This window comes from Theropithecus gelada, chromosome 4 (assembly GCF_003255815.1).
Source record: "Theropithecus gelada isolate Dixy chromosome 4, Tgel_1.0, whole genome shotgun sequence".
Taxonomy (NCBI): domain Eukaryota; kingdom Metazoa; phylum Chordata; class Mammalia; order Primates; family Cercopithecidae; genus Theropithecus; species Theropithecus gelada.
Genome location: NC_037671.1, coordinates 10,428,859 through 10,451,335, shown reverse-complemented (window position 1 = coordinate 10,451,335; position 22,477 = coordinate 10,428,859). Strand labels below are relative to the sequence as shown.

General features: G+C 41.9%; 1 protein-coding gene across 1 annotated transcript; it reads left to right on the top strand.

The window, feature by feature from the left end:
* Positions 1–7,831: 7,831 nt before the first annotated feature.
* Positions 7,832–20,934, top strand: LOC112622516 (isocitrate dehydrogenase [NADP] cytoplasmic-like). The gene is given in 6 exon segments (XM_025382308.1): positions 7,832–8,063; positions 10,975–11,114; positions 17,223–17,829; positions 17,832–17,861; positions 17,864–18,526; positions 20,840–20,934. Coding segments are annotated over 6 exon segments (1,767 nt in total).
* Positions 20,935–22,477: the final 1,543 nt, after the last annotated feature.

The window sequence follows — 22,477 nt, the reverse complement described above, 5'->3', positions numbered from 1 at the left end:
AAGTGATCCTCCTGCCTCAGCCTCCCCAGTAGCTGAGACTATAGGTGCACACCACCACACTGGACTAATTTTTGTATTTTTTGTAGATACAGGGTTTCACCATGTTGCCCAAGCTGGTCTGGAACTCCTGGGCCGAGCAATCCACCAACCTTGGCCTCCCAAAGTGCTGGGATTACAGGCATGAGCCACAGTGTCCAGCCAAGGAGTAGTATTTTAATAAAAACTAGATAATTAATAAATCAAAATTACAGGTAGAAGCTAGGATTGGAACCATAATGTGAAGGAAAAGAAAATGCCTATTAAAATGGCAGACAATTAAAATCTTAATAATAAAATGTATATGTATATTTCACTCCTTCTTTTCTCTTCCATTTGTCTGGATAAATTAGAATCCTCCAGAAATAATGAATCTAGGATCTGAATTATCACAAAAATAAGATTAATCTCTCCTAATTAAAATTGTTGAAATGATTTAAAGCTGTCATTGAAGAAAGCTGTTTGACAAAGCCCATTTCAAAAACAGGAAAATGTTTGTAAAATATGTACACCAACCCCAAACTATCTTTGGTTTACTTGGTTTAAGTGTCCTTCAGGAACGGGGGAGTTTCTCTGTTTGCAGTGATTTTTTGTTTTTGCTGGGGGAAGGTACTTAACTTTGTGGAAATTTAAATAGAGCAGGAGCTGGGGGAAATCATCTTTAGTTTCAACTGACTCTTATCTAGGGTCCAAAAAAGTTTGGGGATTTTTTGGTTTGTTTTGTTTTTGTTAGTTTTGTTTTTTTTTGTTTGGTTTTGTTTTTTGTCAGAAGCTTGGTAAGATCACAGATCACAGGGAAGAAACCCTATTCAAACTCCTCATCTTATCCTATACCGGCCAAGAAAAGTCAGGCCATGAGAAAGAACCTGCATTACTTGCCAAGGCCCAAGTCTGTAAAGGGAAATCCCAGATTGGAGCTGAGAGCTCACTCAGCAAATCAATTAACAGGCTTGTTTTGAAGGATGTACCCAGAGTTAGGATTTTTTTTTCCTCCTGCTTATAAAAGTGTGTGTATTTGCTGTAAAATACTCAGAAAACGCAGAAGGGAATGGAGAGAAGCAATGAAAATTGCCAACCAGACAAGGTGATCGTGCTAGATATTTTTGGAAGATTCCTTCCAGTTTTTTCCCCTAATGAACTTTTTACCAAACCAACAAATGTCAGGTTATATACAAGTATACAAGTTTCTATTCAGCTTTTTTTTTTTTTTTTTTTTTTTTTTTTTAGACAGAGTATCGCATTGTCACCATGGCTGGAGTGCAGTGGTGTGATCTCGGCTCACTGCAACCTCCGCCTCCCAGGTTCCAGCGATTCTTCTGCCTCAGCCTCCCTAGTGGCTGGGACTATAGGCTCCCGCCACCACTCCCAGCTAATTTTTGTATTTTTAGTAGAGACGGGGTTTCACTATGTTGGCCAGGCTGCTCTCAAACTCCTGACCTCAGGTGATCCACCTGCCTCAGCCTCCCAAAGTGCTAGGATTACAGGTGTGAGCCACCATGCCCAGCCTCACCTTCTTAATTGAACATAATATCATGAGCATTTTCCAACCTTGTGTAAATGTCTTGTTAGCATTGCTCTTAAAGGTGCATAATATTTTCTGGTGGCGTTTGATTTTTTAAAAAGGCTCTGAAAGTGACAAGGTACAGATCCTGGAGCTTTTTTTTTTTTTTCCTTTTTTGAGACAGGGTTTTGCCATGTTGTCCCGACTGGTCTCAAACTCCTGAGCTCAGGCGATGCCACCTACGTGCTGGAACTACAGGCATGAGCCACCACACCCAGCCGGTCCTGGAGCTTTCCATGCGAGTGACCCACCCTTCTCCTAGAACTTTTCACATCAATGGCAAATAGCATTCACTATAGATGGGAAACAGGAAAGGGTGAGGCAGTGGCGATCACTCAGTGGCGGGAGTTACAACCACCACCAAATGGTATTGAGGAAAACAATCCAGTCCTGTGGGATGCAGACAATTCCTTGTAGAATCTTCTCAGCAATCCTTTCTTAGCCCTCAATGAAGGGCGGGCTGCAAATGTCAGAAACAGGAGAGTTTCCCCCTGAAACTTTGAGAAATTCACAGCCATTCATACTTAGGAAGCTCTAAGAAAACTGGGATACTTCTACTTTCTTTAACCAGCTCCTCGCAATTTAATAAATTGACCTCCAAATGAGAAAGCTTCCCTTCAGCAAGAGCTGGATTCAGGAAAAAGTCACGCAAATCAGAACAGCCCCAGAGATTGTTTCTTCTCCAATAATAAGTTAATATACGTGACAGCAGATTTAACCTGATTCAATTGGTGCATTTTTTACTAATTTGCAGAATTTTAATCTGAAACATTTAAACCACGCTGTCTTGAGACAGAAGCATTTCCAATATAGGAAAAAAGTTATAGCACAGTTCCACAGCAGTTTCAACAAACCTGTGAAGCAGTTCTGTCTTGCAAAGGTGGGTGTGGAGCTGCACACTTCACTCTCGTTAAACCTGTCTGACGGCTCCTTGAGTTTTAACTGCTTAGCAGTTTGGCTTCAGGTGGAAATGAACAAAGCAACTCCGAGTCCTTTTCCACCAAGGCACACAGGAGAAATGTCACCGTCATCTCTAAACAAGTTTTTATTTTGCTTTACTGAGTAAGGAAAAAATAATCTCATGACCCAAAATTGGAATTTCTGTGTTCTTAAAACAAAAATCAGTATTTCATATGTCTCTGAGACAACAGAAAATATACAAAGGAGGCTTTTGAAAACCTCTAACTACAGACGGACTTGTCCTTAGAAGAGGAACTTACATTAATATAAAATATATCTTGATCCCAGAATTATTAAAAATGTTACAAAAATGAATATGTTTATATAAACATAGATGTGGAAAGAAGGTGAAATATATTGTAAAGTTATTTAAAAAGCAATTTTTAAACCATATATGTAGTATGGTCAGACGTTTTTTACACTGAAAATTATATGTTAGAAGAGACAGATAAAGTGATATTGAGGCATAGGGGTTATCACTGGAAGATGGAGATACAGGATTATTTGTTAGGGTATACCTTTCTAATCACAGATTTTAAAAATAAAGACATGTGATTTTGTTGGGAAAAGGTAATTTCTTTTTCCTTACCAAATTGAGGTATTGGGATCTCACTAATATCTCGGTCTTTAAAATCTGATATCACTATGAGAAAAATAATAGTAATTCAATTCATTTGAACAGCACTTTACAGGGTGTTTTAGGGTTTTCGTCACAGATATTTTATTGTAGTAAAATATAAATAACATACAATTTATCTTTTTAATCATTTGTAAGTGTACAGTTCAGTGATCTTAAGGACATTCACGTTGTTGTGCAATCATCACCACGATCCACTTCTAGAACTTTTTTTCATCTCGAATAGAAGCTGTCCCCATTAAACACTAACTCCCAGCTAGACGCGATGGCACACACCTGTAATCTCAGCACTTTGGGAGGCTGAGGCGGGTGGATCACTTGAGCTCAGGAGTTCGAGACCAGCCTGGATGACACGGCAAAACCCTGTCTCTACAGAAATACAGGTGTGCACCTGTAGTCCCAGCTACTTGGGAGGCTGAGGTGGGAGGACCACTTGAGCCCCGGAGGCGGCGGTTGCAGTGAGCCGTGACTACACTCCAGCCTGGGTAACAGAGTGAGACCCTGTCTCAAAAACAAAAAAACAGAAACAAAAATCACGAACTCCCCATTCTCCAACCGCCCCTGGTAACCGCCATTCTACTTTCTGTTTCTATAATACATTTGACTACTCCAGGGACCTCATATGAATGTGGAATCACATAGTATTTGTGCTTTTGTGTCTGGCTTGTTTCACTTAGCATAACGTCCTCAAGGTTGATCCTTGTTATATCACGCGTCAGAATTTTTCTCCTTTTTAAGGCTAACATTTCACTGTATGAATACACCACATTTTGTTTACCAGTCATCAGTTGATGGACATTTGGATTGCTTCCACTTTTTAGCTTTTATAAATAACACTGCTATGTTGTTTTTAAGTAGTAAAATTACTATAAATTTTCCTTTTTTTTTTTCTTTTTTTTTGAGACAGAATCTCACTCTTGTTGCCCAGGCTGGAGTGCAATGGCACAACCTCAGCTCACTGCAACCTCCACCTCCCAGGTTCAAGCGACTCTCCTGCCTCAGCCTCCCGAGTATCTGGGATTACAGGAACATGCCAACATGCCAAGCTAATTTTTTTTTTTTTTTTTTTTTTTTTTTTGGTATTTTTAGTAGAGACGGGGTTTTACTGTGTGGGCCAGGCTGGTCTTGAACTCCTAACCTCAGGTGATCCACCCACCTTGGCCTCCCAAAGTGCTGGGATTACAGGTGTGAACGACTGTGCCCGGCCTTAATGTTCCCTTTCATTACAATTTCCCTATTACCCAGTGTTAAGAACTGGTTTTTTTTCCCCTTTTGCTTAGTAGTCTGTTACCATTATTAATTTATCCCTACACTCTCCCCTAGCTGAGTAAAGATTTTCTCAATATATTCATATCAGTTATTCTACTAATTTCATTGCTTGAAGTAATCTTTCCTGGCACCTTCTGGCTGGCTCCAATCTGAACCAGTTGCTCTCCAGACCTGACCTGCTTCTCAGCTGCTGAGGTGGGGTCTCCTTCACCATCATCCCCTCTGCCTGCTGCGTGTTGGTTGGATCCTCTCTTTTCTGGGTGCAGTGTCTCTTGCTTTCTTGGTTTACTCCTTCACTGGGGTGGCACGCAACTTCCACTGACATGGGAGGTAAAGTTTTTGAGAACCTGTGTGTTTGAAAGTGTCCTTATTCCACTACGAACTTCACTGATCATCTGGCCAGATGTCAAATTTAGGTTTGGAAAGAATGGCCCCTTAGACTATTGGAAGCATTGCTCCATTATCTGCTGTTTGCAGAGGTGCTGTTGAGAAGCCCAAAGCCGCTCTGGTCCTTTGTACCTTTTATAAAACCTTCAGTAGTGAGGATGATCCATCACTTTTAGAATGTAAATTTGGAGGCGTTCAACCTAGATACTCCTGTTGTTCAGTGCCCACTGCAGGAGAAATAGAGTATATTATTATTCTCAGAGAGTTGCTGTGGCCAAGACAAAGGCTCAAAAGATGATACTGCTTGTCCCCATCATTTCCTCCACTGCCCCTTCCTCTTCTCATGTTGAAGGTATTTTTTTTCTCACTGGAGGAGGATAAATAAACTTTCTATTATGCTGAAAGAGCAGGATTAAGCTTATCTTCTGAGCTCTCAAATCCTCTGAGACAGCCTTCATTCTTCACATATTGGAAGTCACCCATCAGGTTGTCTTCAAATCAAACAAAACATAGCCCTTTCCACCTTCACAACCCTAGAATCCCTTCTGCTGTTTGGGTGTTTTTTGGAGTTCCCCATCTTTTAACTAAATGAACCTCACTGCCCCAAGCCAGGCACATCATCTTAATAATAAATCACAACTCTCATTGAAGGTTGACTGTGTGCCAGACACTGTAAATGCTAATTGCACCACGTTTCATCTTGGTTAATCCTCAAACCCCACTAGTGCCATGACCCAGCTGGGGTTCAGGGAAGGCTATTGACTTGCCATGAGCTGGTTAGTGCAAAGCTGGGATTCAAATTCAGTTCTTCTCACTCCAAAGAACCAAGCTCTGAACAGTTTTGCTAGGTTGCCTTGGTCAGAAAATATACAATGGGTGGGTAGTTAGTGGTTCTTATCTAATCCCAGTCCACAGGAGGCAAACGCACCAAAAGATTGACAGTGATGATCTCTGGGTATTGGAATAATATTTTCTTTTTTATCCTTTTCTTTATTTTCCAAATTTTCATCTCTGCCGTAACTTTCTTGATAGAAAAAATAAAGACATTTGAGTTACAATAACTTTATCGTTAGAAAAATAAAAACAATAGACTCCATGGCTGTAATGTTTAACTCAGACTCAGTGTCTCCATTGTTGTTTTGTCTGGAATAAGCTGAAAATTCCTCCAGGCAGGAGTGCTGTCCTTCATGACACTGATTATCCTGCCAGGCCCTGGATGACAAACTCTAATAATATATCTACTCCATTCCTCTGCCTACTCAGCCTGCAATTCTATCTGAAAAGTCATCAGATCTGTCTGTGTCCCACAAGACCTGCGATGGTTTCCCACAACCCCTCCTCCACTCAGATGTGCAGAACTGGATTAATCATACGTCACGGCTCATGACACATTCCTCATGGTCCCTGCATTCCCCATCACCCTATTTGTAAAACAAGATAAAGAACATCCACCAGCTCACCACCCAAAAATGAGTGTAATTTACATCCATCTGCTCAGCTGAGCGAACTCTCCGGGATATTGAGTTTTCAGCTTACTATTCAATTCCTGTTAAGTATATGTGTGTTTTCTAGTTTTATCATAAATATATGTATTCTGGAAAACTTTATTGTTTTGTTTTAGTTGTTTTAAACATTGTCAACAGAGCTTAATGTGTGTAATTCTTGGACTTAACTTGCTTTTTTTGTTTGTTTGTTGTTTTTGAAATAGGGTCTTGCTCTGTCACTCAAGCTGGAGTGCAGTGGTGCGATCTCAGCTCACTGCAACCTCTACCTCCTGAGTTCAAGTGATTCTCATGCCTCAACCTCCTGAGTAGCTGGGATTACAGGTGCCCGCCACCACATTCAGCTAATTTCTGTATTTTTAGTAGAGTCAGGTTTAATTATGTTGGCCAGGCTGGTCTCAAACTCCTGACCTCAAGTGATCTGCCTGCCTCGGCCTCCCAAAGTGGATTACAGGCATGAGCCACTGTGCCCGGCTTTAACTTTCTCACTATTGTATTTTTCAGATTCATCCACTTTGTTGCATGTCGCTATAAGACCATCTGCTGTTTAATGATTTAATAACTTTCCATTGTATGAATGTATTACATTGGATTTATCTTTTCTGCTGTTGATGGACAGTTGGTTGATTTATACATTTTTGCTATTCTGAACATCTTTATATATGTCTCCTGGTTTTTCTTGTTGGTATACCCAAGGATGGAAGGTTAGACCATAGAATATATGAATTTTCACATAGAGTATGTCAATTTTCACACACAAAAAGGTCAAAGTATCATCTGAGATGGTGGCACCACTTTATGTCTGCACCAGATGTGTATAAGAAATCTAGAAAGCTGCCTGCTTTTCAGATCCACATACAGATTCCCCAGTATAAACTGTTACATCCTTAACCAAGGTTTCAGACCAGATTTATGCTAAAGTTCTAGTTTCAGGCTAGAGCATCTTAACCTTTGTAAAGTTCTTTGGGGAAACACTACATGTGATTTTTCTCAGTCTTCTTGGATTTATCTAATTCTCCAAAGAGTTTTTAAGAACCCCAGAGAATACCTAGCCCTAACAGCATCTTCCTGTGTCACAGAAAAGCAGTAGAGTTGGGTGTTCTTACCTCTTCCCTGGTGCTCCACAAACTCACAGACAGAGGATGTCATGTGGTTAACAGAAGACAACATCAAGTAGTCACTGGCAATAGTAGTTATTGGAAGAAGAAAGGGACTATTTTTCAATTCAGTTAAATGTGGTAATGAATGAGTGAATTCCCCCCAAGGGTAGGAGAAAGGAGGTCCTTATTTTTCTTCATTCTTTATTTCTTTTTTTGGAATCACTTTTTCCCCCAGAGATAGTCCCTTTATCTAAGAAAAAATAACTTCTTCCAGAGAGACAGACTGCTTTCCCAAAAACATAAAAGAAGCAGGCCACCTGCGCTAGCTCCACCGTGTCTTCCTAGCCAAGTGAAATTGAAGGCGGCAGGGGAGGTCTCCATGGGATGCGGAGGGGAAGGGAAGTATCCATGGGACGTGGAGGAGAGAGGGGAGATCTCCATGGAGTGTGGAGGGGGAAGGGAGGTGACCATAGCTCTGTTTCCTCCACAGGGAGGGGGAGTGGCCCAGTCTGGCTCCATCCAGCAGGCTTCACCTGTGCCCTCGGCCCCACCACAGGCAGAGCCGTCGGGCTCTGCCCGTGTTACTAGACTTCCAGTTCACTTTTGTTCAGGCAAGTGAGTCTCTGTCATTGGCAGTTTAGCCCCGAGTTCAATTCCACGCTTATAGATTATTCCCTCTCCATTGCCCATTCTAATACTCACCACTGTTGATCTTCCCATCTCTCTAAAAAAAAAAAAAAAAAACCCTACCACTCAAATCACCTTTCCTTGACTCAGTTCATGCGGCAGGCTCTGCACTCCTTGTCAATCCATCCCTCCATTGTCTCTTCTCTAACTCAGTACTCACCCACAGTGATTTTCAAAAATGTGGTCCTTCCTTCGTTCCTTCCTTCTCTTTCTTTCTCCTTCCTTCCTTCCTTCCTCCCTCCCTCCCTCCTTTCTTTCCTTCTGTCTTTCTTTCTTTCTTTCTTTCTTTTCTTGCTTGCTTGCTTGCTTTCGTTCTTTCTTTCTTTCTTTCTGAAACAGAGTTTTGCTCTTGTTGCCCAGGCTGGAGTGCAATGACATGATCTTGGCTCACGGCAACTCCGACTCCCAGGTTCAAGCGATTCTCCTGACTCAGCCTCCCAACTACATCCTCCTGGGATTACAGGCATGTGCCACCATGCCCAGCTAATTTTTGTATTTTTAGTAGAGACAAGTTTTCACCATGTTGGCCGGGCTGGTCTCGAACTCCTGAGATCAAGATCTGCCCGCCTTGGCCTCCCAAAGTGCTGGGATTACAGGCCTAAGCCACCACGCCCAGCGAAAAATGTGCCCTTTCAAGAGTCAGCATGTGTGTTGGTAGATGGCTTAAGTGACCACCTTACCAATTCCGAAAGAATTGAGATGTGGGACCTCTGTCCTCTCCTCAATCAGTCCTTTGTCTCTATTTCCATAGTTGTCACTCTGGTTAGGGACTTAACCACTTCTTGCTTAGCATGGATTGCCCCTTTCCTTTCCACACCAGCACCAGGCTAACCCTCTGGAAACTTCCCTCCTCATGCCATTCTCCCCCTCACAAATCTTCATGGGCTCCCACTGCTCACAGGTAAGATACATACTCCCCAGCCTGGCAGGCCACTCCCTCCACAGCCGAATCCCAGTACCCAATCCCAGGTGCCTTCTTGCCTCTGTGCTTTGGTTCCTGCCCTCTCCCACTGCAGTGCCCTCCTCTCGTCTCCATGCACGGTTAGATTCACCTTTTGCTCTCCGTGACACCCTTTCATGTCACCAAAGCCCATAGTTCATTTAAAAAAAAAATTCAACCCACCATTTATCCATTTATCCTTCCCTTCATTACATTCAAAACATTCAGCAAATGTTTTCCTTTTATTGAGTGCTTATGAGTCAAGCATTGTGCTAGATTCTATGGAAGCAAAAATAAGTTAGTCATACTTCCCATCCTGGAGGGATTTACAGTCTAATAGAATAAATACCAGCTGCCATTTAGTTTGCACATATTATACACTAGCTATAGTACAAAGCATTTAATATATTTTGTCATAAATTATCTTCACAATAACACAATATGAGAGGTATTATTACTATAATCTTGATTTTATTGATGATAAAACAGAGGCTTAGTGGGGTCAGGTTGTCTATCCATGGTTACTTGGGTGGCAATCAGCAGAGTCAGGAATGAGAGTCTATAAAAACCTGCTCTGATGTGCGCCCTGGGAACACACTTCCTCTCACCATACCACTCACCTTCCTCTCCCTCTCTCTCTCTACCTTTCCCTCTCTGCTGTCTCTGAGTTCACAGCATTCGGCAATTGTTCGTGTACTGTATGTTTTCTCCTTGCATTTCTTAACTTGTTATGTAACTTTTGTGTGCACTTATTTCATATTTCTTCAGTTAGATTTGTAAATGCTGGGCCGGGCGTGGTGGCTCACACCTATAATCCCACCACTTTGGGAGGCCAAGGCGGGCGGATCACAAGGTCAAGAGATCAAGACCATCCTGGCCAACATGGTGAAACCCCATCTCTACTAAAAATACAAAAAAATTAGCTGGGCATGGTGGTGTGCACCTGTAGTCCCAGCTACTTGGGAGGCTGAGGGAGGAGAATCGTTGGAACCCAGGAAGCAGAGGTTGCAGTGAGCCGAGATCACACCACTGCACTCCAGCCTGGTGATAAGAGTAAGACTCCATCTCAAACAAGAAAAAGAAAAAAGATTTGTAAATGCCATGAGACAAAGGGAGTTAGGAAAATATGAAATCAAGAATATTGTGCCTTGTGCAGAGTAGGATTCATATGTATGTTCCAGTTATAACAAGTTTGGGATGTCAACACCTCAATATTTTATAGAGCTAGGAGGAAGTCATCCATGAGTTAAACATAAATCACCAGCACTCTCAAACAGTGACCCCCAAACTTCTAAATTACGAGGACCATCTTGTTACCCAAAACTGCTAATTTTCTTCTAAGCAAAGAAAATCTTCTGACAATAACCATGGAGGAAACACTGTGTATTAGTATTATTTTAAAAACTGTCATGAATTTAGCGATGCCTTTGAGCAAATTTGTATTTTATCAATTGCAATTACACATCCCCATGTTTTTGAATAGTACGTGTAGGTGTAAAATATTGTGTATGCAGTCTATAGATAATGCTTGCAATGCAATCCCACGATTTTAAATGCCTCATCAGGCATCCATGCCCTACAGACTAGGAATCACTGATCTATGAGTTTGCGATCCCTGAGCTAAGAGTGGACAAGGTGAGCTCACTTGTAAAGGATCATGCTTCCCTTCTGAGTCCAGAATTCTTTTGTAGGAAGTAATCTTAGTTTAGGGCAGAGCTCTGACATTTATCTGTCTTCTCTATTCAATAAGAATACAAAAGGGGGAGGGTTTCCCCTCACTGATTATGCAATATAATTACTACAGCTGTGAATGGGCTTAACAGTCATGGGTTCAGTGTGACGAATTTAAACACAACTCAGAGAGCTCATTTTTAATGTCTCTTTCCTCTTCCCAGTTCAGATCTCAGAGAAATTTACACTAACAGGGATGAGTTCAGTCAAACCTGGCTATGTGCGAACTATCAACTGGAAACAGAATGCTGGCCATGAAAAGGAGGACTTTCTCCTCGCTGTGCCCTTTGTTAAAACTTTTTTGGTAACTCATCTTTGGTTTTTTTTTAAACAGGGTCTCACTTTGTCACCCATGCACCACCCTGGAGTGGCCTTGGCTCACTGCAACCTCTGCTTCCTGGGTCCAAGTGATTCTTGTGCCTCACCCACCCAAGTGGCTGAGATTACAGGCATGTGCCACCACACCCAGCTAATTTTTGTATTTTTAGTAGAGACGGGGTTTCACCGTGTTGGCCAGGCTGGTCTCAAACTCCTGGCCTCAGGTGATTCTCCCACCTCAGCCTCCCAAAGTGCTGGGATTACAGACGTGAGCCACCACACCTGGCCTCATATTTGTTTTTTATTGAAAGTCAAGGCTATATAGTCTGGGTAGAGAATGTTGCTGAGTGAACCTGGAAGAAATCATCTGAAGCAAGCACTATATGATTTATTGCATAACACAAAATGGATATGTAGTATTTTGTTCATACATCTACCTAATGCTTCCTTAAGGATGCCTCAGATCTTTCTGCCATAAGCCTTTAAAATGAAAGGCAATATACAAAGGTAGAATATGATGCTCACCATCATAGTAGAACTAACAGGAAAGGTGGCAGCTTAAAAAGGAGTGAGTATTATTCCAAGAAAGAAACAGGCCCATACACAAACAACTGCAAATATGTTGTGGTGACTTAACTAAGAAATTAGACTTAATTTAAAAAGTAATAATGATCTGTATTCATTTCAATCTAAACAATCCAAAGTTTTACCAGTTTATTTCAGAAAAACATGTACAATACTATTGCCCTCATCCCAAAATATATACAGAGCTCTTATCATGTGCATGGCATAATGAAAAGCAACAATATTCTATTTTAAGGAATTAGGTGCCTCTTGTAGTCTAAAGGTCAGATCTATAAATACTGTCCTCTATTTGGGCTTCCCAATTTCCCTCTGGTCTGAAGAACAGATCTCTCCCTCGAGAAGTTCAGCCTCTCAAACAATGTCAGGCACATTATAGGACTGAGGAAAGATGTGTTGAATGAATGAATTAATGAATGAGTGAGTGAAAGAATGAATGAATGAGCTCATAAACAGGGTGCCTGTCACTTCAACAAACAAATGTCTCAACGTAGAACCACAAGCAGTGGTGTCTGCCTGTAGGCCCAGCTACTCGGGAGGCTGAAGTGGGAGGATTGCCTGAGCCCAGTAGTTTGAGGCTATAGTGCACTATGACTGCACTTGTGAATAGCCACTGCACTCCAGCCTGAGACATATTTTAAAAAGAAAAAAATGTATAAACACAGACATTCCATCCTCATTCAGGAAAAACTCAGAATGGAACTTCAGGCAGATAATGAAAAGCCACACATTCTACCAGTTGCTTTAACTACACGGTTTCCCCTTCCAAACCTGGATTTCTTATGGTCTTTACATCAAAAGTAGAAGTGAAAGGGGATTCTCCATGGTTGTGTGTGCCTTTTGAATGATAAATAGTCAATCGTTTTAAGGCAGTGTGTACAGGGGTGACTGATTCTGGAGAGCGGGATTTGTTGAGGAAGGTTTGTACGAGGAGCCCAAGGCAAGGATAGCGTGGGGTAGAGAAGGATGTCTACTGAGGGTAGAAATAGGAAAGGAGAAATCAATGCAGGAAAAACAGGAGCTCTGTGTGTGTGTATGTGCACATTTCACACATGCATGAAAGTAAAATATGCAAATATATATGGCTTGAATCGGATTCACAAATAAGCACTAAAATGCACCAGCTACCAAAGAGATGTTCACAGCGCCTCTCGGTCAAACGATTAAACAAATAGACTGACAGCATCTGTGGGAAAGACGTTTTAGCCTTTGAGCTCTACAGCTTTATATCAAGCTGGTCCAACCACTCTAAGGCACTAAGGGAAAAGATGAAAAAAAAAAAGCATTCTTTAGCCTTATAATTGATGAGATAAAAATACTAATAGGAAGTCTTTCTGTCCACAGGAACAAACTTAAACTGGTTAACTTGAAAAGGAAACATGCAAAAATAGATAATATTAATATATGGTGTTAGAATTAGGGTAGTGGTGGCCAGGCACAATGGCTTACACCTGTAATCCCAGCATTTTGGGAGGCCGAAGCAGGCGGATTACTTGAGGCCAGGAGTTTGAGACCAGCCTGCCCAACATGGTGAAACCCCGTCTCTACTAAAAATACAAAAATTAGCCAGGTGTGGTGGTATGCACCTGTAATTCCAGCTACTCAAGAGACTGAGGCACAAGAATCACTTGAACCTGGGAGGCGGAGGTTGCAGTGAGCCAAGATCGAACCACTGCACTCCAGTCTGGTGACAGAGTGAGACTCTGCCTCAAAAAAAAAAAAAAAAGAAGAAGAAGAAGAAGAAGAATTAGGATAATGGTTACATTGGGTGGGGGTGACCAAAAGGGTCCAAAGAGGGGACTTCTGGTATGACAGTAATGTTTTGTTTCTTGACCTGGGGACATGGTATGTTGATGAGTGAGAAACTTCATCCCACTCTGTACTTAATGATCTGTATATATTTCTATATGAATATCGCACTTTAGTTCACTCAAAATGCCTACATAGACATTTGTTTTGTTTTATTTTGTTTTGTTTTGAGATAGGGTCTCACTCTGTCACCCAAAGGAGTGCAGTGGCACAATCACAGCTCACTGAAGCCTCAACTTTTCTGGGCTCAGGTGATCCCTCCTACCTCAGCCTCCCAAGGAGCTGGGACTACAGGGGCCTGCCAGCACATCTGGCTAATTTTTGTATTATTTGTAGAGATAGGCTTTTGCCATATTGCCCATGCTGGTCTCAAACTCCTGGACTCAAGTGATCCTCCCACCTCAGCCTCCCAAAGTGCTTGGATTACAGGCGTGAGCCACCATGCCCAGTGCTATCTAGAAATTTCAAGATTATTTCACTGGCAATTGAATCTCTATAAAAACATAAGCAATTTCAAAACTTATATATATATATATATATTTTCTTTAACAAGGGTGGTGATGGATAGAATTATAGCAATGAAGAGAAAGAGAGCCTATTCATAAGTCAAGTGTTTGGAGCTACCAAGGGAGATGAGACGTTAGTCCTACATAATTATTAAAGGAAATATTGGGCTACACTTACTATAGAGCCCAAACTGATGGGCCAGATAAAAGTCTAGGCTCTCTGCAGGTCATACAGTCATCTAGCCTGTACTTTCCTAATTGTTTTCTTCTCTGGTATTACTAAAGGCTTATTAACCTGCTAGTAAACAATGAACACAGATTAGTGGTCATTAATCAAAGTCACGGGTCACCTAATAGGGATGGCTCAGCGAGTAGTTTCTGTTGGTCTTATGTAGTACCTGATGGACCATCAGGGATGACCAGGTCCAATATGGCTGTGTCACAACCCTATTCTCTCAGGAGGAAATGAGAGATATATGGTGTTAGAATTCCTTTCACTTTCCACCTCACCCTTTATGGATAAAGGACGCCAATACAATGTGGGCCCACCGGGGTCCTGTATTCTTACCCCGTCAGATTTTGACTCCTGCCTCTCATGTGAGGTATTCCACCAAGGATCCCCTCCCTCATTGACAGGAGCAGACAGGAACATGAGGGCTATTGGTTCCCAAGCTCCTCACCATCAACGTCGCCTTTTTCCCCTGTTTTCTCCAACTTTGAGAATTGGGAGCTCAGGCATGATGGCTCATTTCTGTAATCTCAGCACTTTGGGAGGTCAAGGTGGGAGGATTCCTTGAGCTCAGGAGTTTGAGGCCAGCCTGGGCAACGCAGTAAGACTCCATCTCTGTAAAATTAATAAAAATAAAAAATAAAAAGAATTGGGAGAAGTGACTGGTAATTTATCTTTATGCAAAGAAAATCCCCCAAAGTATTCTTAATCATTTTTCATATTCAAAGGTAAAAAATCTGTCAGCATCACGATGACGGGTGGAATTTTCAGGTCGAGGGTATGAGCATTCCACAGAAATGTACTTACTCCCACTTCAACAGGGACAGTTACAGCTCTATCCCTATGAAATATCAGGATTCTGTGCAAGATTGCACAAGCAAAAAGGAGTTTTGATGCTTTTAAGAAGTTTTAAGGGTCCCAGCAGCTTAGGGGTGGTAAGAATTGCAGCCAGTGCAGCTCTGCAGAGGCCCTCGCAGTGCCATCCTGCAACACTGCCTCCGCCAGGAAGCCGGGGAAAAGGAGCGGTTCAGTTCAAGAGACAGTCACGGAGAGATCAGCAGGATGGTATCCAAACCTGCTCCTGCAGATGCTGGAACTGATTTTAAAATATGCAAATAATAAAAGTGAGAAAGTGTAAACAAAAGGGAAAGGAGGAGCAAAACTATGAAATCAGACTCACCTGCAGAAAATGAAGATGCTAAAACCAGAAGAGGCCAGTCTCTGGTGAAGCAGGAGAGAAAGCAGCCAAATCTGGTGAGTATCCTCAACCGAGTACCCTCGATTATCTCAGCATTGCCTTCTTGCAGACACTAGAAGAGCCATTTTACCAACTATTTTGTAAATGCAAGTTTTTAGTAGTTCTAGAAACACACTTGTAAGAAGCAGGAAACCTACCCCATCCCTTAAAAAAAAATTGTTTTTGATAAGTGTAAATACTTTTTTAAAGAAATAAGCTCATGGCCTGGCGTTAGATTTCTTTTTCTTTTATTTAATGCCCCTTCCCCACCCTGGTTGTATATTTTTCTATATACATCATACATTTTTCAATTTAGCTATTCATAGATAAGTGGAAATCAAATTAAGGGAGACATTGACTATAGTCTGTGGATGGGGGAGGGGAGGTGGTGGAAACTGTGCTGGTAGTTTCCAACATCCCATAACCAGAAGCACAATCAGGCCGGGTGTGGTGGTGCATGTCTCTAATCCCAGACCTTTGGGAGGCCGAGGCTGGTGGATCACTTGAGCCCAGGGGTTTGGGACCAGCCTGGGCAGCAAAGAGAAACCCTGTCTCTACTAAAAATAGAAAAATTAGCTGGGCGTGGTGGTGCACACCTATAGTCCCAGCTACTTGAGAGAATCACCCAAGCCGGGGATGCAGAGGTTGCAGTGAGCTGAGATGCACCAGGTCGCTGCATTCCAGCCTGGGCCACAGAGGAAAACCCTGTCTCAAAAAAAAAAAAAAGTAGCACAATCAAATGGCAATTTAAAGTCGTGATCATGCAATTAACTTGTAAACATTTTATACTGCTTAGCTTTGTTCCCTTGTCTTTTACTAAAATTATTTGTAAAACTATTCCCTGATCTGGGTTCCCCGACGGACTTCGGTGTCCTCCATGACACCTTCATTCCTGGTAATCCAATTTTTCCTAATAATTTTATCAATGTGTTGTGAAAGATTGGACAGGTTTGAGCATGTAATATCTATATTAAATCGTGAATTAGTCAAACTTTAGACCAAACAAATTTTCAATGTTTTAAGATAATGGCATTTGAAAACCTCTTTCTAAAAAAAATAATTTGTCTCCAAATTGTAAGCTAAAAAGTCAATAGAATAACTGTTTGGAAAAGAATTACAGTTGCATAGCTTTTTATATTTTCAGTACTCACCGTTAAGAACTATATACAGGGTTTCTGCAAAGGCCGTGACAGAAACCAAGGCAGCGGGAGTCCGGTTTGGGATTGCCAGCCTGTGTGTGTGAGTCTGAGTATGTGAGCAGCTGTGGCGCTCCAGGTCCTCGTCAGCATATCATCCCGGCAGGAGATAAACTACATTCAGTTAAGTCTGCAAGACTGGAAGGAATTGGGGTGATAAGAAATTGATTCACTGTTGGCCGGGCGTGGTGGCTCTTACCTGTAATTCCAGCACTTTGGAAGGCTGAGGCGGGCAGACCACCTGAGGTCAGGAGTTTGAGACCAGCCTGACCAACATGGAGAAACCTTGTCTCTACTAAAAATGCAAAATTAGCCAGGCATGGTGGCGCATGCCTGTAATCCCTTGGGAGGCTGAGGAGGAGAATACTTGGGAGGCTGAGGCAGGAGAATCACTTGAACCCCTGGAGGTGGAGGTTTGCAGTGAGCCGAGATCATGCCATTGCACTCCAGCCTGGGCAACAAGAGCAAAACCCCGTCTCAAAAAAAATAAAAAATGATTTAAAAAAAATTGATACACTTTCAAGGTTTATTAAAGTCAAAATATCTAAAAAAAAAAATTAGTGGCAGTTCTGTGGTAGAGACGCAAGGAGATGAAATGACACAAATCATTTGGGAATTGATTCAAGAGAAACTCATTTTTCCCTATGTGGAGTTGGATCTACATAGCTATGATTTAGGCATAGAGAATCATGATACCACCAACCACCAGGTCACCATGGATGCTGCAGAAGCTATAAAAAAGTATAACATTGGTGTCAACTGTGCCACTATCATCCCTGATGAGAAAAGGGTTGAGGAGTTCAAGTTGAAACAAATGTGGAAATCGCCAAATGGCACCATCCAAAATATTATTCTAGGTGGCACAGTCTTCAGAGAAGCCATTATCTGCAAAAATATCCCTCAGCTTGTGAGTGGATGGGTAAAACCCACCATTGTAGGTCATCCTGCTTATGGGGATCAATACAGAGCAACTTATTTTGTTGTTCCTGGACCTGGAAAAGTAGAGCTAACCTACACACTAAGTGACAGTACCCAAAAGGTGACATACCTGGTACATAACTTGGAAGAGGATGATAGTGTTGCCATGGGGATGTATAATCAAGATAAGTCAATTAAAGATTTTGCACACAGTTCCTTCCAAATGGCTCTAAGGGTTGGCCTTTGTATCTGAGCACTAAAACACTATTTTGAAGAAATATGATGGACGTTTTAAAGACATCTTTTTGGAGATATATGACAAGCAGTACAAGTCCCAATCTGAAGCCCAAAAGATCTTGTATGAGCATAGGCTCATCTATGACACGGTGGTCCAAGCTATGAAATCAGAAGGAGGCTTCATCTGGGCCTGTAAAAACTATGATGGTGACATGCAGTCAGACTCTGTGGCTCAAGGGTATGTTACTCTTGGCATGATGACCAGTGTGCTGGTGTGTCCACATGGCAAGACAGTAGAAGCAGTGGCTGCCCACTGGACTGTAACCCGTCACTACCACATGTCCCAGAAAGGCCAGGAGACGTCCACCAATCCCATTGCTTCCATTTTTGCCTGGACCAGAGGGTTGGCCCTCAGAGCAAAGACTGATAGCAATAAAGAGCTTGCCTTCTTTGCAAATGCTTTGGAAGAAGTCTGTATTGAGACAATTGAGGCTGGTTTCATGACCGAGGACTTGGCTGCTTGCATTAAAGGTTTACCCAGTGTGCAATGTTCTGACTACTTGAATATGTTTGAGCTCATGGACAAACTTGGAGAAAACTTGAAGATCAAACTGGCTCAGGCCAAACTTGAAATTCATACCTGGGCTGAGGAGGATAAGTATCTTTTGGCAACTAGGTCTACAGGTTTACATTTTTCTGTGTCACACTCAAGGCTAAAGGCAAAATCTATTTTGTAATTTGTTTAGAAGCCAGAGTTTATCTTTTCTATAAGTTTATAGTCTTTTTCTTGTATATAGTTATTGCCGCCTTTGTGAATGTGGCAAGGGACTTTAAATTTTATTTTCTGGTAGCAGCCTAGGAATTCGGTTAGTACTCATTTGTATTCACTGTCACTGTTTCTCATGTTCTATTATAAATGACCAAAATCAAGAGTGCTCAAAAGGGTCAATGATAGCCACAGTATTTTTCCCTAGAATATGCATAAAGTAGAAATGTACACCCTTCTTCTCCTGTCCATGACCTTGGGCACGGGGAGGTTTTGTTGTTAAAGATGTCCCATTATGTGATGTAGAGCTGTACATTAAACTTGCACATGACTGGAACAAACTATGAATACAATTAAAATGTGTTGAAGATACTGCAGTCATTTTTGTAAAGAGCTTGCTGAATGTTTCCAATAGACTAAGTATTTTTCAGGCCACAGGAGAGTTTGGAATCTGGGATAAATACTACCTGGAGGTGTGGAAAAAAAATAAAACAACTATATACATTATATGTATATAGTTGCATATGTATATGAATCATTAGGTCTATGTACTGATCACTAAGACAAACAAACAAACAAACAGTAAAATATCAATTAAGGTAGAAAAAATGTCTAAAAACAGTAGGTATGGTAGAAAGAGCACTGGATTTTTAGGCAGGTAGACAGGACTCCCAACCCAGAGAAGTTCTGTGATTTGTGCGACATTGCAGAGCAAATGTTACATGGCAAAGCCAAGACTTGACCCACGCCTTCAGGTTCTCAGCCCTGCTGTTACCATTACCCAACACAGACGCTCAGAGGTAACTCTTCATCATACAGCTATGCGTGGCTTGCAAAGCCAAAGAGCCAGAAATGGGTTCAACTTCAGATTTTCTCATTCACTAGATTGCCTGTGGCAATGATTCTCAATACTTGCCATGTACCGGATTATATGAAGGAGCTGTGGAAAACATACAGTTGCCCAGATCCCTCTTCCAAAGATTCTGACTCATTTGTTCTGGGGTGGGGCCCAGGTAGTTTAATTTATTTTAAAAATGTCCCTGGATGATTCTCATATGCAGTCAATTTGATGAGAATCATTGTTTTCTGGCACTGGTTCTCAACCCTGGCTGCACATTAAAATCACCCAGGGAATTTTGAAAACTACAGGCCTAAGTCCCATCCTCAGAAACAGTCAATCACCTGGTCTGGGTGTATCCTGGGCCCCGGCCTTTGCAAAAGCTTTCCAGGTGATGCTAATGTGTGGCAGGTATGAGAACCATTGCTCACAGGCTCCCCAAACCATGCATCCTTAGTCTAAAATCATCTCTCAGGGAAGGGCCTGACCATCAGCATCCTGAAAAGTCTAGCACTGTCAGTGTTCAGTAAGTGCTTGTTGAAAGAATTGCCTCATGAGAATCAATGTCTATTGACAGGTGAGAAGAAAAGGGCAAGTTTAAGAAATAATGAGCATTTAATATGAAAATGTCCTGAGGGGGGATTATGTAGTTAGTTAAGCAAATATTATGACAATACGCAGATTATCTTACGAACACAAAGGTGGCCTTCTTAAGTAATTGAGGCTGCTATCCTAAACCTGGGATAGTCTCATGTAGGGTAAACACACCTGGTAGCAATTATTTAAGCATACTCTTGAGAATGACCCTGGATGGCAGATGCATCTAAATGTGTGTTCCAATCTAGGGAACCCAAGTAGCTAACCCGGAAGTTCGTTCCTTTTCTATGATAAACATCTGAACCCCTGGCACGTTCCATGGAACACAGGCTGTACATCGAGGACCTGAGTTTTGGGTTAAACGAAGGTTGCCAAGTGGAGGTCGTCACAGGGAGGGTGTTAAGTGGAAATGCTATAAAAACTTCATGCTGTTTGCAGGCAGCTGCAGTTTTCCTGCCCAACCCACTGCCACTGGGATACGTGGTTGTGTTGTCCAGCCTGCCACTGCCGGACTCTCTCCCCTGTATGTAACCCCCTAATAAAACCCCGTGTCTCATTTGTCAGCTCTTGGTCTCTTCTTTGGCCTCTTGAACCTGGTACCTTCCCTACTGAGATTAATAGGAGTTTGGCACAACACCTTATCCCCAAGAATATTGTGAGAGTGAGAATCAGCAAATTCTACCTACCTTAACTAATCCCTACCTCGGACAGAGCCATTCTTTACTGAATCCAACAGCAGTCTCAGCACATGGCATCTGGAACACCAGATAATTCTCTTACCAAACGCTGTTTCCAGTATATAATGAAGGCCATGACCCACTAGTGGGAATTGACACTATGGAAGAGCTATTTGCCTTCACGGATATGAGCAGACTAGGAAAAGAAAAATGATTCCCCCTTTCAACTTATTTAACAAGAATGTTAACTGACAAAGTAGAATAGCAAAGCGCCTCTGCTGCGTAATCCCGCATTTGTAATAAACGTGACCTGGAAGAAATTTACCAAAATATGAACAGAGCTCATGTTTATCTTTGGATAGAGAGATTATGGTGATTTTTATGTTTTCCTTTACACTTTTCTGTTTTCTGAATGTTTTGCCTAGTACAGATATTACTTTTAATAAGAAAAAAAAAACTACCCTTTAAAAATTGTGGGTGTGTGTGTATGTGTATGTGTGTGTGTACAGAAGGTGGGTTAAAAAAAATTTAAGGTGCTCAAGTCTGGGGAATGACTCTCAGAGGCATTTCTAAATCTGCTGGCACTTAGACAAGGAGGAGCAGGTTTGTCCGACAGCTTGAAAGCTCAGCAGATCCATTAGCGCTTTCGTCAGCAGGTGGAGATTTTGCAAGCCTGGTGTGGAGCTTGCCAGCCTCAGCAAAGTTGGTATCAGCCAGGTGACCAATAAAGATGAAGTTCCAGCAACCTCTGTCCACTTGGTGCCCAGCCTGATGCAAATGAATGGATCTGAACACTCTTGATGTCAGACTGCTGTTGATTGATAATGTTAAATACATGGAGAAGACACCAGGAGAAACTATTCAGAAAGATTCATGGTATAAACCACCAGGTTCCAATACTTGACTAAAGCTGCTCTCAATGTTTATAAATCTATTTGGTTTGGAAGTCAGATGCAAATGGCATATGGACAAATCTTTTAGAGAAAATTTAGCTGAACTTATGTGCTTGGCTTATGTGAGAAGCCCAGTGAGTATCATAGACCAGTAGGAGCTCCCAGATAAAACCTCAAATCCAGTAGCAATGTCCTCTTACCTTCAGAAACAAGGCTCTCTTTCCTCAGAAACTTCCAACTCTTCATAACCATCTATAAGACTACTTCTTTCAAACTTTCATGGTCTGGTGCAGTGGCTCATGCCTGTGATCCCAGCATTTTGGGAGGCCGAGGTGGGAGGATTGCTTGCATCCAGGAGTTCAAGACTAGCCTGGGCGGCATTAGCCAAACCCTGTCTCTACAAAAAATACAAAAATTAGCCAGGTGTGCTGGTGAATGCCTGCAGTCCCAGCTACTCAGAAGGCTGAGACGGGAGGATTGCTTGAGCCTGGGAGGTCAAGGATGCAGTGAGCTATGATTGCAGCACTACACTCAGCCTGGGCAACAGGGTGAGACCCTGTCTCAAAAAAACAAACCCAAACCCTGATCCTCAATCTCTTTTTGCTATGAACTTCTTCCACCTCTTTCCTGAATTTTCCACTTTTCCTCTGTTGCGTGACACAGATATTCTTCCTTCATTACTTTCCTGAAGCAAAAGTTTCCCTTAATATCCTCAACCTCAATACCCATCAATACCCCTCCAGTGTCCTCGAACACCCATCCCATCTCACCACCATCAGAAAGCCTTACAATCAGGAAGTTTTATTTTCTGCTTAACTTAAATGTCATCTATTATAAATTGAATTGTAAATAACTTGAGGGAAG